Source organism: Nerophis ophidion, linkage group LG27, assembly GCF_033978795.1.
Source record: "Nerophis ophidion isolate RoL-2023_Sa linkage group LG27, RoL_Noph_v1.0, whole genome shotgun sequence".
Classification (NCBI taxonomy): Eukaryota; Metazoa; Chordata; class Actinopteri; order Syngnathiformes; family Syngnathidae; genus Nerophis; species Nerophis ophidion.
Genome location: NC_084637.1, coordinates 8,981,654 through 8,995,473, shown reverse-complemented (window position 1 = coordinate 8,995,473; position 13,820 = coordinate 8,981,654). Strand labels below are relative to the sequence as shown.

The 13,820-nt window shown below is 41.3% G+C and overlaps 1 protein-coding gene across 2 annotated transcripts in view; it reads left to right on the top strand.

Moving 5' to 3' along the window:
• stk11ip (serine/threonine kinase 11 interacting protein) overlaps positions 1-13,820 on the top strand; it is a 40,274-nt gene that overhangs the window by 16,515 nt on the left and 9,939 nt on the right. For both annotated transcript variants that reach the window (XM_061888963.1, XM_061888964.1), the window contains exons 18-23: positions 1,191-1,315; positions 1,399-1,636; positions 2,898-3,007; positions 3,085-3,182; positions 6,314-6,504; positions 11,343-11,427. In XM_061888963.1, coding sequence (XP_061744947.1) covers positions 1,191-1,315; positions 1,399-1,636; positions 2,898-3,007; positions 3,085-3,182; positions 6,314-6,504; positions 11,343-11,427 — 847 coding nt within the window. The remainder of the gene's footprint in view (positions 1-1,190; positions 1,316-1,398; positions 1,637-2,897; positions 3,008-3,084; positions 3,183-6,313; positions 6,505-11,342; positions 11,428-13,820) is intronic.

The following is a 13,820-nucleotide window of genomic DNA, read 5'->3' as shown; positions in this document are numbered from 1 at the left end:
GGCTTTCCTTTAGAAGGATGTGAGGAAATCATCCCACATTTTAGCTCTCTTTGTCAATAAATTCTTATCCTCATAATCAACAGCAGACAGATAACAAGTCTGTCAGGAGCCACCTTTCAGTGATCTGGCTAAAGCTGACTTTAAGGACGTGCTCCGGCATGCACACAGAGAGCCTTACTTTTGTTGTACAGATGTTTTTAAGATTGCGTGGTGCCAGCTGTGATTACTTCACTTAAAAGTGCAGTGCATTGCTTTAAGGTTTGTTGAACAAACACGGGTGTGTTCTCTTCAGGTACTCATGGTTTTTCCCTAAAAAAATGTTCAGTTCATTGAAATCTTTAAATTACATGTACCGTAATCTTGGGATTATAAATTGGTTCAGAGTATACGTCGCACCGGCCGAAAATACATAATAGAGAAGGAAAAAAACATACAGTATATAAGTCGCTTTTTTGGGGGAAATTTATTTGATAAAATCCAACACCAAGAATAGACATTTGAAAGTCAATTTAAAATAAATAAAGAATAGTGAACAACAGGCTGAATAAGTGTACATTATATGAGGCATAAATAACCAACTGAGAAGGTGCCTGGTATGTTAACCTAACATATTATGGTAAGAGTCATTCAAATAACTATAACATATAGAACATGCTATACTTTTACCAAACAATCTGTCACTCCTAATTGATCATTCCGATGAAATCTTTTTCCGCGATGTCGCTTCTAAACAACTCTGCCAACTCCAAAGGTATGCGCCGCTTCCTCTAGTCGTTTTCTGCTGCATATTTCACTACGTCCGGCTTGTAATCTGCAGTACATGATTTCCTTTCTTCAGCTCTTCTCAGTTTTTATAAGTTACCGCCAACGTTGAAATTATCCATTTTAATAACTAGGGCAGTAGCATATAGCATATAGCAGTTAGCATCCCATGACCCACAATGCACTTCTGACATGACCATCCCCCGCCGAATTATTATTGGTTGACGTGTGTGTGACGATTGCTGACATTTCCTTCGTCTCATCCGCGAATGAGATAAATAATATTATTTAATACTTTACGGTAATGTGTTAATAATTTCACACATAAGTCGCTCCAGAGTACATGTCGCATCCCCTGAAAAAAACTGCGATTTATAATCCGAAAAATACGGTAGACGTGAATGGTTTTGAATGTTTGTATTTTTTAGGAAACCCTGAAAGGTGTCCAGAATGCGGAAGTGATCACATAGTCCAACTGGTGGGCCAGCCTTTTCCTTACAGCAGTACACCTATACAACATCAATCAAGGGCCGGAAGCGAAGAAGACTATAAGGTTTTGTTCATTTCTGGAATACTTTTTTTTCCGTTAAATATACTTTCTGAAGTATTCGATTGGAATTGTGTTCCATCCGACAGGTAGATGCTAGTATTAGCAACAGTCCTGTTCTGGAAGAAGCTGCCACCACGGAGGACCCCACTTTTTTCACCGCACATGGGAGCTCTTTCTTCGCTGGAGAAGTCGGCGCTGACCCCTGCTGCTTCTCCTACGATGCTGACAGTCAAAACAAGGAGGATCTGGCTGGGAGCTACTGCTATGCTGCCATCTCTTCCACGCCGCCTGGCATCCACCCTGCAGGAAGATCCAACTCAACTGGTGTGTTTTGTGTACTGTACATTGAAAAAAATCTCAGGCCAACACGTTACCACATATGTGTTTCTAATAGGGCTACGAATCTTTGGGTGTCCCACGATTCGATTCAATATCGATTCTTAGGGTCTCGATTCGATTATATATCAATTTTTTTAGATTCAACGCGATTCTCGATTCAAATACGATATTTTTCCGATTCAAAACAATTCTCTATTCTTTCAATACATAGGATTTCAGCAGGATCTACCCCAGTCTGCTAACATGCTAGCAGAGTAGGAGATTTATTTAAAAAAAAGCTTTTATTATTGTAAAGGACAATGTTTTATCAACTGATTGCAATAATTTAAATTTGTTTTAACTATTAAACGAACCAAAAATATGACTTATTTTATCTTTGTGAAAACATTGGTTACAATGTTTTGTCAAGCTTATGAGATGCGATGCAAGTGTAAGCCACTGTGACACTATTGTTTTTTTGTTTTTTTTTTAATAAATGTCTAATGATAATGTCAATGAGTAATTTTTAATCACTGCTATGCTAAAATTATAACTAACATTGATACTGTTGTTGATAATCATTTTTGTTTCACTACTTTTGGTTTGTTCTGTGTCGTGTTTGTGTTGCCTCTCAATTGCTCTGTTTATTGCAGTTCTGAGTGTTGCTGGGGCATGTTTGGTTTTGGAATTGGATTGCATTGTTATGGTATTACTGTGTATTGGTTTGTTGGATTGATAAAAAAAAAATAGATTTAAAAAAAAAAAAGAGAATCGATTCTGAATCGCACAACGTGAGAATGGCAATTCGTATTCGATTCGATTTTTTTTCCCACACCCCTAGTTTCTAAAGATGTAATGTCCGTATATAACCAGTATGTGATTCAAGTAAAGTAGAATTTGTATTTTTTTGGTGTTTGTGTTTGTTGATGGTTTGCTTTTGAAGTTTTAAATGTACTTCCTGGTCCATGGAGGATGGCAAACATGACAAACACTAACATTTCCATTCAATGTCATTATCAACACACATTACTATATACTCACTCTCCAAAATACAGTCGGTTCTCCTTTGAACCTCCACGGTGCAAAATCGTAATTGGTCATTTTGTGAAATCCTACAAGCTTTCCTATGTCAAATTACTGCTGTTAAAAGCGTCATTTCGACAACATTGTTGGCCAACTCTCCTGACAGTGCTTAAAATGTCCTGTACCTTTTTGAGATGGGTTTTCTCAGCATTCAAACCTCTACTTTGAACATCTCCCCACCCAGATGACTTGGATCTGCTGACTGAGGCGTTTGAGGCAGTCGACCATAGGCTAAAGCTTTTCTTAGATGTGGAAATCTTTGAAGAGGAGGAGGAGCTAAGTTGCCTGCTAAAGGTGAGCATCTTTTGTGTTCAGCTAGCAGTGACATTCTTACAAGATGAATGTTCATTTGTTTTATGTTTTGCCGTCAGACATCCCTTGTGAGATGTGGGGAGCCAGAGGAGTTTTCTTCTCTGGTAGTGGTGTCCGACAAGAGTATCTATGTTCTTGAGGTGACATTAGGGACAAGGTGAGTGTCAGAGGAAGATTAAGTTGTAGTAAGAAAGCTAGGGTGCTGTCATTTTTTGCGTCATTTAAATCAGTGGTCCCCAACCTTTTTTGCACCATGGACCGGTTGAATGTAGGCAATATTTTCAGGCACCGGCTTTCCACTTGTGCCAAATGAATACAGCAAAAATAAGTGCATTAAAAATACAACTCCCTATAACGCTGAATTAGTGGGAGCCCTGGGCTTGTTCTTTTGCAATGACATCTCCAGCAGGTTGATGGTAGTAAATACCATCAACCTGTTGGGAGCTGCAGATGGAAATCAGCCTTTGGCTACAATCTGTCACATTTATATTTTATATGTTCTTTAATGTGCATCCTATCATGTCACAAAGTTATAACTAATGGCAATATCCTATGAGGAGCTGTATTGTGCATCTATAAACAAGCTTATTGGTGTGTCTAGTGGGAAAGGCAAAAGTTAATTCGGAGAAAATGCAGTCGTTTATAAATCGTTGAATTCATTCACCGTACAAACATACATATACACATACTGTACATATACATTCACTGTACAAACATACATATACACATACTGTACATATACATTCACTGTACAAACATACATATACACATACTGTACATATACATTCACTGTACAAACATACATATACACATACTGTACATATACATTCACTGTACAAACATACATATACACATACTGTACATATACATTCACTGTACAAACATACATATACTTTGCATATACATTCACTGTACAAACATACATATACACATACTGTACATATACATTCACGGTACAAACATACATATACACATACTGAACATATACATTCACTGTACAAACATACATATACACATACTGTACATTTACAAGTACACTCATGCACATAATCACGTTTCATCAAACATATATTAACGTTTTTGCCCTAGGGCAGGGATCGGCAACCCGCGGCTCCGGAACCGCATGCTCTTGGATCACTCTGATGTGGCTTAGCTGCATACTTGCCAACTCCCCCATTTTTCAGGGAGGTTTTCCGGATTTCAGTGCCTCTCCAAGAAATCTACCCAGGATAACATTTTCCAATTTTCACCCAGACAACAATATTGAGGGCGTGCCGTGATGGCAATGCCTTAAACGTCCTCTCGACCATGTCGTCGCGTCCGTTTTGATACTATGCTATCTGAGTGCCGGCCGGCCACATCTAGTGTGCGGCTGCTGACTCAACGCTCAAGCGACTCCAAGGCATACTTGTTCAACAGGTTTGTGATATAAACAATTTTAACACTCTTACTAATATGCGCCACACTGTGAACCCACACCAAACAAGAATGATAAACACATTTTGGGAGAACATCCGCACTGTAACACAACATAAAAAAAAACGGAACAAATACCCATAATCCCATGCATCCCTAACTCTTCCGAGCTACATTATACACCCCACCCCCACCCCTCTGTGCGTCGGTTGAGGTGGGCGGGGTATGTGGTAGCGGGGGTGTATAATGGTGTGGTCAAAATGACTCTTTGAGTGGTAAAGGTTGCCGACCCCTGCCCTAGGGGAAACTGGGTACCACATGGTCCACTGACAAAGCTTAACCTATTGTTACTATAACAATCTACAAGGTTAATAGAGGTTGTTTCTCTCTCTTCCCCTCCATCTCTCGGTATTACTTTTTTAACTCTGGTTTTTATTACATATATGTGTTGTTGCATTTGAACAACTGTATTGTTGATAATAGAGGAAAATTACATTATCGATAGCGCTATTTCTATTGGTACCGTATTTTTCGGACTATAAGTCGCAGTTTTTTTTTTAGAAGTGACAGATTGTTTGGTAAATGAATAGCATGTTCTATATGTTATAGTTATTTGAATGACTCTTACCATAATATGTTACGTTAACATACCAGGCACCTTCTCAGTTGGTTATTTATGCGTCATATAACGTACACTTATTCAGTCTGTTGTTCACTATTCTTTATTTATTTTAAATATCCTTTCAAATGTCTATTCTTGGTGTTGGGTTTTATCAAATAAATTTCCCCCAAAAATGCGACTTATATACCGTATTTTTCGGACTATAAGTCACAGTTTTTTCCATAGTTTGGCCGGGGGTGCGACTTATACTCAGGAGCGACTTATGTGTGAAATTATTAACACATTACTGTAAAATATCAAATAATATTATTTAGCTCATTCACGTAAAAGACTAGACGTATAAGATTTCATGGGATTTAGCGATGAGGAGTGACAGATTGTTTGGTAAATGTATAGCATGTTCTATATGTTATAGTTATTTGAATGACTCTTACCATAATATGTTACGTTAATATACCAGGCACCTTCTCAGTTAGTTATTTATGCGTCATATAACGTACACTTATTCAGCCTGTTGTTCACTATTCTTTATTTATTTTAAATTTCCTTTCAAATGTCTATTCGGCTTCCTCCCACTTCCAAAGACATGCACCTGGGGATAGGTTGATTGGCAACACTAAATTGGCCCTAGTGTGTGAATGTGAGTGTGAATGTTGTCTGTCTATCTGTGTTGGCCCTGCGATGAGGTGGCGACTTGTCCAGGGTGTACCCCGCCTTCCGCCCGATTGTAGCTGAGATAGGCGCCAGCGCCCCCCGCGACCCCAAAAGGGAATAAGCGGTAGAAAATGGATGGATGGATGTCTATTCTTGGTGTTGGGTTTTATCAAATAAATTTCCCCAAAAAACGCAACTTATACTGCAGTGCGACTTATATATGTTTTTTCCCTTCTTTATTATGCATTTTCGGCAGGTGCGACTTATACTCCGAAAAATACGGTAGGTTTTTTTCCCTTCTTTATAATGCATTTTTTGGCAGGTGCGACTTATACTCTGGCGCGACTTATACACCGAAAAATGCGGTATATGATTTGCCTGAGAAGCTAGACAGGAAAAAATAAATAAATAAATTATTGAATGTTTCTCTGCTGCCCGGTAGAAAATGCGTTACGAACCGGTACCGGTCCTCGGACCGGTGGTTGGGGACCACTGATTTAAATGACATGTGTATTAAGTGAAATTACAGTCCTTTATTTCATTTAATATATTTTTTAAAGTTGAGTCATTTTGGGGTTGTGTGAATTCTCTCCCAGCAAAGAGCAGCTTTCTGATTGGCTCCAGAAGCGTGACTGCCACCCAATCATAGAGCTCAGCTACCTGGAGGTGGGGCTTGGCTCTCAGAGCATCCACATGGCATTTGACGTTGGAGAAGTCGGGGGCGTGGCCTACACCCTCCTGGTTCGGGACAGCATACGCTGCAAACGCTTCTTTGGCCAGTTGACAGGTAAGAAGGAAGGTGGGCCAAAAGCAAGCAGAAAACACTTCCTGTTAAAAATGTGGAAAAACCCATAAAAGGATGACTTACATTGTGTGAAATAAACTCATTGACATTTTCGGCCCCACTTGCTGGTTAGACTGATCTCAGCATGGTGCTCTTGGGAATTTCATGCAAAATTAGGCGTGGACTAACTGTTCATTTCTGAAATTTAATACCAGTCATATTCCTTCCTTCAGAAAACACAAATGTTCTACTCCAATGCCACATGTGTGATGCATAGATCTGTCCTATACCCACTCGTCTGCGTGCGAGGACCAGCAACCGGGAGGAAAACCTTTTATTAGGCTCCTGCTCAGCGCAGGAATGCATGCAATAATTAAGGCACATGATGATTTACAACCTCCTCTCTTTGAGTTTGCTGAAAAACATTTTGACTTGTTTGATTGGCACATGTACAGTGAGCACCACCGAAGTAGGACATCTGCACACAATTACATTGCCAGTGTACTACTAAAGGTGGACCAGGTATAAGGCGGGGAAATAAGTATTTCATCCCCTGCTGATTTTGTAGGTTTACCCCCCTTACAAAGATGTGGTCCGGAATGTCTATGGTTGGTTTACTGTAATCAAGAGAGACCACATGTAAAAAAAAAAAAAAACTAAAAAAAAACAACAATAACAAATACTATAATCTACGAGGACCTTTGTATTTAATTGAAAATAAGTACAGTGCTTGATCCTTTGTTGGCAAGCACAAATGTATGATGCTTCTTGTAGTTAGTCATCTCAGGAGGGCCCTTTAGAAGAAAAAGAGCCCCAAAGAAAAATGGTTTCACCTCCATGTTGACAGTAGGGATGATGTTGGGGTCATAGTAAGCATTTCTCCGCCTCCAAACACGTTGAGTCGAGTTGAGGATCTGACTACATTGTATTCTCCCAAGCCTTGTCAGAGCTATTATAGTGTTAGTAGGCAAACTTTTGACGGGCGTGTACGTGTGGATTCTTCAGCAAAATTACAGTGAAGTGTGTAACTAATAGTCTTACTACACTCATCCTTACCATACAAACCACAATCAAAAGCTTACTTTCATTGGCCTTAATCACAAATGTCTCAAAGGGCTGGCAAGCTACAACACCATCCTGGGCTCAGATCCCACATCAAGGCAAGAAAAAAACTAAACCCAATGGGATCAACGAGAAACCTTGGAAGGGACCGCAGATGTGGGAAGTCTATCAGCTGCATTTTGTACTAACTGACATCTTTTAATGCTAGACATAGGGAGTCCTGAAAATATTACGGGACAGTAATTGAGACTAGACGTAACAAATGCATGAATAATGAACTCAGCGTCGGCGTTGACACAATTGGAAAATTTTTAAATGATATTACTGAGATGAAAGAAAGCTGCTTTCATAACACTTAAATGTGTGACTCAGACAAGAGTTGGGTGGAAGATAATACTGAGATTCTTTACAGAGTCGCTTTGTATAATTGTTTCGTTGTCAACTGATAAGATTGGAGATGTCCGAGAATATTGGACTGCCGATATTATCGGCTGATAAATGCTTTAAAATGTAATGTCGGAAATTATCTGTTTCAACATTATCGGTATCGGTTTCAAAAAGTAAAATATATGACTTTTCCAAACGCTGCTGTTTGAGAAGTATAGTTTGCCAATAAACCTTATAGGCACTGCCTTTGCGTGCCAGCCCAGTCACATAATATCCACAGCTTTTCACACACACAAGTAAATGCAAGCATACTTGGTCAACAGCCATACAGGTCACACTGAGGGTGGCCGTATAAACAACTTTAATACTGTTACAAATATGTGCCACACTGTGGACCCACACCAAACAAGAATGACACACACATTTCGGGAGAACATCCGCACTGTAACACAACATAAACGCAACAGAAAAAATACCCAGAACCCCTTGCAGCTCTAACTCTTCCTGTACACTAGAATATACACCTCCGTTACCCCCTCCCCCTCAACCCTGCCCACCTCAACCTCCTCATGCTCTCATCCCTGAGCATGTCCCAAATTCCAAGCTGCTGTTTTGAGGCATGTTAAAAAAAAAATAATGCACTTCGTGACTTCAATAATAAATATGTCAGTGCCATGTTGGCTTTTTTTTTCATAATTTGTGTTGACTCTTTTTTAAAAACGGCGTGGCGCAGTGGGAAGAGTGGCCGTGCGCAACCCGAGGGTCACTGGTTCAAATCCCACCTAGAACCAACCTCGTCACGTCCGTTGTGTCCTGAGCAAGACACTTCACCCTTGCTCCTGATGGGTGCTGGTTGGCGCCTTGCATGGCAGCTCCCTCCATCAGTGTGTGAATGTGTGTGTGAATGGGTAAATGTGGAAGTAGTGTCAAAGCGCTTTGAGTACCTTGAAGGTAGAAAAGCGCTATACAAGTACAACCCATTTATCATTTATTTAAAACCTTGTTACATTGTTTAATGCATCCAGTAGGGCAGGGGTGTCAAACTCAAATACAGAGTGGGCCAAAATTTAAAACTGAACAAAGCCGCGGGCCGAGGTTGAACAAATTAATCTTTTAATAAGGACCCAAACAATTTTTTCATTGAATATTGAACAAGCAAGGCTTATATAACTTTATAGTGACATGCAAAATCAAGTTTCAAATAATAATAATAATAATAATAACTGAAAAATATCAATGGCATATCAAATCAAATTTAAATAAAAATTGAATGCCTCTTTTGTATTTGCAGCCTTCTGAGGTAAATATTAACATTAACTTTTTCCAGAGGCTAATACATTTGAAAATAAAACAATGAATAAATCAACCATTCAGGACTTTTTACTGCTCAGTTAATGTCGGGGCTCAGGTGGGTGGGGTTAGGGGGGCGGGGTTTGTTGGTAGCGGGGAGGGGGTGTATATTGTAGCGGTCCGGAAGAGTTAGGGCTGCAAAGGTTTCTGGGTATTTGTCTTTTTGTGTTTATGTTGTGTTACGGTGCGGATGTTCTCCCGAAATGTGTTGGTCATTCTTGTTTGGTGTGGGTTCACAGTGTGGCGCATATTTGTCACAGTGTTCAAGTTGTTTGTATGGCCACCCTCAGTGTGACCTGTATGCTGTTGATCAAGTATGCCTTGCATTTACTCACATGTGTGTAGAAGCCACATATGTTACGTGACTGGGCCGGCACGCTGTTTGTGAGGAAGAAAAACAGACTTGTCGACAGGTTGTAGAGGACGCTATAGGCAGTGCCTTTAAGGCACACCCCCAATATTGTTGTTCGGGTGGAATTCGGGAGAATGGGTGCACCGGGAGATTTTCGGGAGGGGGACTGAAATTCGAGAGTCTCCCGGGAAATCGGTGAATGCGTTGTTACAGCAGCACCACTGTATAACACCGGCGGGCCAGCTCTAATGTTAATTTGATATTGCCTCAAGGGCCAAATGAAATTACACGGCGGGCCAAATGTGGCCCGTGGGCCAGAGTTTGACACCCATGCAGCAGGGCATCACAACAAAATTAGGCATAATAATGTGTTAATTCAACGACTGTATATATCGATATCGGTTGATATTGGTATCGGTAATTAAAAGTTGGACAATATCAGAATATCAGATATCGGCAAAAAAGCCATTATCGGACATCTCTAGTTATGCATATGTGATTAAGTGAAAAATCATCGGGTTGGGCACATCTCTGCGATGCTGACCCATCTATGCTCAGGATGGTCTCCTGCTAGCCCCACTATTGACTGGACTCTCACTATTATGTTAGATCCACTATGGACTGGACTCTCACTGTTATGTTAGAGCCACTATGGACTGGACTCTCACTATTATGTTAGATCCACTATGGACTGGACTCTCACTGTTATGTTAGAGCCACTATGGACTGGACTCTCACTATTATGTTAAATCCACTATGGACTGGACTCTCACTGTTATGTTAGATCCACTATGCACTGGACTCTCACAATATTATGTCAGACCCACTCGACGTCCATTGCATCGGGTCTCCCCTAGAGGGGGGGCGTTACCCACATTTGCGGTCCTTTCCACAGTTTCTTATAGTCATTCCCATCGACGTCCCACTGGGTTGTGAGTTTTTCCTTGCCCTTACGTGGGCGCTGATCCGTGGATGTCGTTGGTTGATTGATTGATTGATTGATTGATTGATTGATTAATATGTATTAATAACCTGTTGTTTGTGTTTTACGTTCTGTCTCTGTAGCAATAAACCTACAAACACTTACAAATCAAAGATTTTCCAACTGTAAATATAAAAACAGACCATTTATCTTTCAAGACTGTGTGATCTATTACATGGGCAAAAAGGCGTGTTGAGGTTCTATTACTTTAACCGAGATTATCTAAAAACCTGTATTTTGTTTTTTCTTTCTTCAGCATAATGGCCTTTTTAAAAATCCTTTTGTGAGGTGTATGCATTCAAATTTTACTGTGAAACTTTGCTGCAGAAATCCACCCCACCTTGTTGTAGTTGTCAAATCTGATGACACCCTACTGTTCTTGAAAGTAAGCATGACTCCGTATTGTGCTGTAGACATTTTCTCACCTTTTGCCTCTATTGTGCTGCAATAGTACACCTGCAACCAGAGACACACAGTAGCAACAATAGTCTTTTCCTTGAAGGTTTGGGTGTGTACAGACTTATTATCATGGTTTTGTTTTTTAGTTAGTCGGGTATTTGCTTTTATTCTTTGAGATGAATGGATTTGTTACGTGAGATCAAGTGAATTTGGGTCCTGCTCAAGTGACGTTCTTCTCTTGTAGTTCAACCTCCATTTTGGTTTGTGCTTTTTCTGACACTTGCTCCAAATGTGGTTATTTCCCGGTAGGAATCGTGCGTGAGATGGCACACAAGTCCAACAGCAAACTGAAGTCCATCTCTACCACCAGGCTCAACCCTCAGCACCATCTCTGGTAACTTCCGTTCCCCCATGTGCTAATGAGCTAATTTGTATGCACATGCAAGAACACATCTTTTCTCCATTACATTCAGCTTTTTTTCGGCTTCATCTTGTAGCATAACCCTGCTAAATTAGCTGGTAAACCACACTTTAATTTGAACCATGTGTTGCGCAGCGAGACCTGCGTGTGCTGTTGTGCTGTTTGTTGTTAGCCACCTTTTTATTGGATGTTTTCGTCTGTTCAAACATACATCAGCAGTCCTTTCTCTCCGCTGGAGAGGAACATGGACGGTTGATCTTACAAATGATTATTAACATTTCACACAGACTCTTGTTTGCACCACAACGAATATGCATCACTATCCTGAAGCATTTACAGTCCCAACTAATAATAATATGCGCTTAGAAAACTAAAAAAGTGATACCATAGTCCAGGGTTAGGAAACCTCTGGCTCTTAAGCCCGATGTGGCTCTTTTGATGACTGCATCTGGCTCTCAGATAAATCTTAGCTGACATTGCTTAACACGATAAGTAATGAATAATTCCGCTGGTAATCACAGTGTTAATATCCATCCATCCATCCACCTTCTTCCGCTTATCCGAGTTCGGGTCGCGGGGGCAGCAGCCTAAGCAGGGAAGCCGAGACTTCCCTCTCCCCAGCCACTTCGTCTAGCTTTTCCCGGGGGATCCCGAGGCGTTCCCAGGCCAGCCGGGAGACATAGTCTTCTCAACATGTCCTGGGTCTTCCCCGTGGTCTGCTACCGGTTGGACGTGCCCTAAACACCTCCCCAGGGAGCCGTTCGGGTGGCATCCTGACCAGATGCCCGTACCACTTCATCTGGCTCCTCTCGATGTGGAGGAGCAGCGGCTTTACTTTGAGTTCCTCCCGGATGGCAGAGCTTCTCACCCTATCTCTAAGGGAGAGCCCCGCCACACGGCGGAGGAAACTGACTTTGGCCGCTTGTACCCGTGATCTTATCCTTTCGGTCATGACCCAAAGCTCATGACCATAGGTGAGGATGGGAACGTAGATCGACCGGTAAATTGAGAGCTTTGCCTTCCGGCTCAGCTCCTTTTTTACCACAACAGATCAGAACGTCCGCATTACTGGAGACGCCGCACCGATCCGCCTGTTGATCTCACGATCCACTCTTCCCCCACTCGTGAACAAGACTCCTAGGTACTTGAACTCCTCCACTTGGGGCAGGGTCTCCTACCCAACCCGGAGATGGCACTCCACCATTTCCGGGCGAGAACCTTGGGGGTGCTGATTCTCATTCCGGTCGCTTCACACTCGGCTGCGAACCGATCCAGTGAGAGCTGAAGATCCCGGCCATCAGGACCACATCATCTGCAAAAAGTAGAGACCTAATCCCACGGCCATCAAACCGGAACCCCTCAATGCCTTGACTGCGCCAAGAAATTCTGTCCATAAAAGTTATGAACAGAATCGGTGACAAAGGACAGTCTTGGCGGAGTCCAACCCTCACTGGAAATGTGTCCGACTTACTGCCGGCAATGCGGACCAAGGTCTGACACTGATCGTAAAGGGAGCGGACCGCAACAATAAGACAGTCCGTTACCTCATACTCTCTGAGAACTCCCCACAGGACTTCCCGAGGGACACGGTTGAATGCCTTCCCCAAGTCCACAAAGCACATGAAGACTGGTTGGGCAAACTCCCATGCACCCTCAAGGATGCTCAGTGTTAATAATAACGTTCAAAATATAAAACATTCTCATAGATTTTAATCCATCCATCCGTTTTCTAACGCACCTGTTCAAGAAATCGCAATAATGGTAAGAAGTATTTTATTTATAAATGGTTAGCTTTAGAATAACAATGTTATTAAAAATAATACAAGACTTATTATACTCTAAACATTTTGTTCTTACTTAAAAATGCACGCAAAATATTATATGGTTCTCACGGAAATACATTTTTAAATATTTGGCTTTCATGGCTCTCTCAGCCAAAAAGGTTCCCGACCCCTGCTATAGTCATTTGACAAAAATAAAGAAAATACAAAAGATACTTGGGCAACAACTAACAGGGTTCTAAAAAATAAAAAAACCACAACCTAAAATTCCAGGCTATTTCAACAAAGATAATAAAGATGTTTGCGACAAAACTGATAGAGTAAATTTCGATACCCAGGCTCTTTTCTTTCTGTGTGAAGTTTGCATGTTCTCCCCGTGACTGCCTGGGTTCCCTCCTCGTACTCAGGCTTCCTCCAACCTACATGCACCTGGGGATAGGTTGATTGGCAACACTGCCTGGTGGTTAGAGTGTCCTCCCTGAGATCGGTAGGTCGTGAGTTCAAAGCCCGGCCGAGTAATATCATGGACTACAAAAATTGGACCCAATACCTCCCTGCTTCGCATTCAGCATCAAGGGTTGGAAT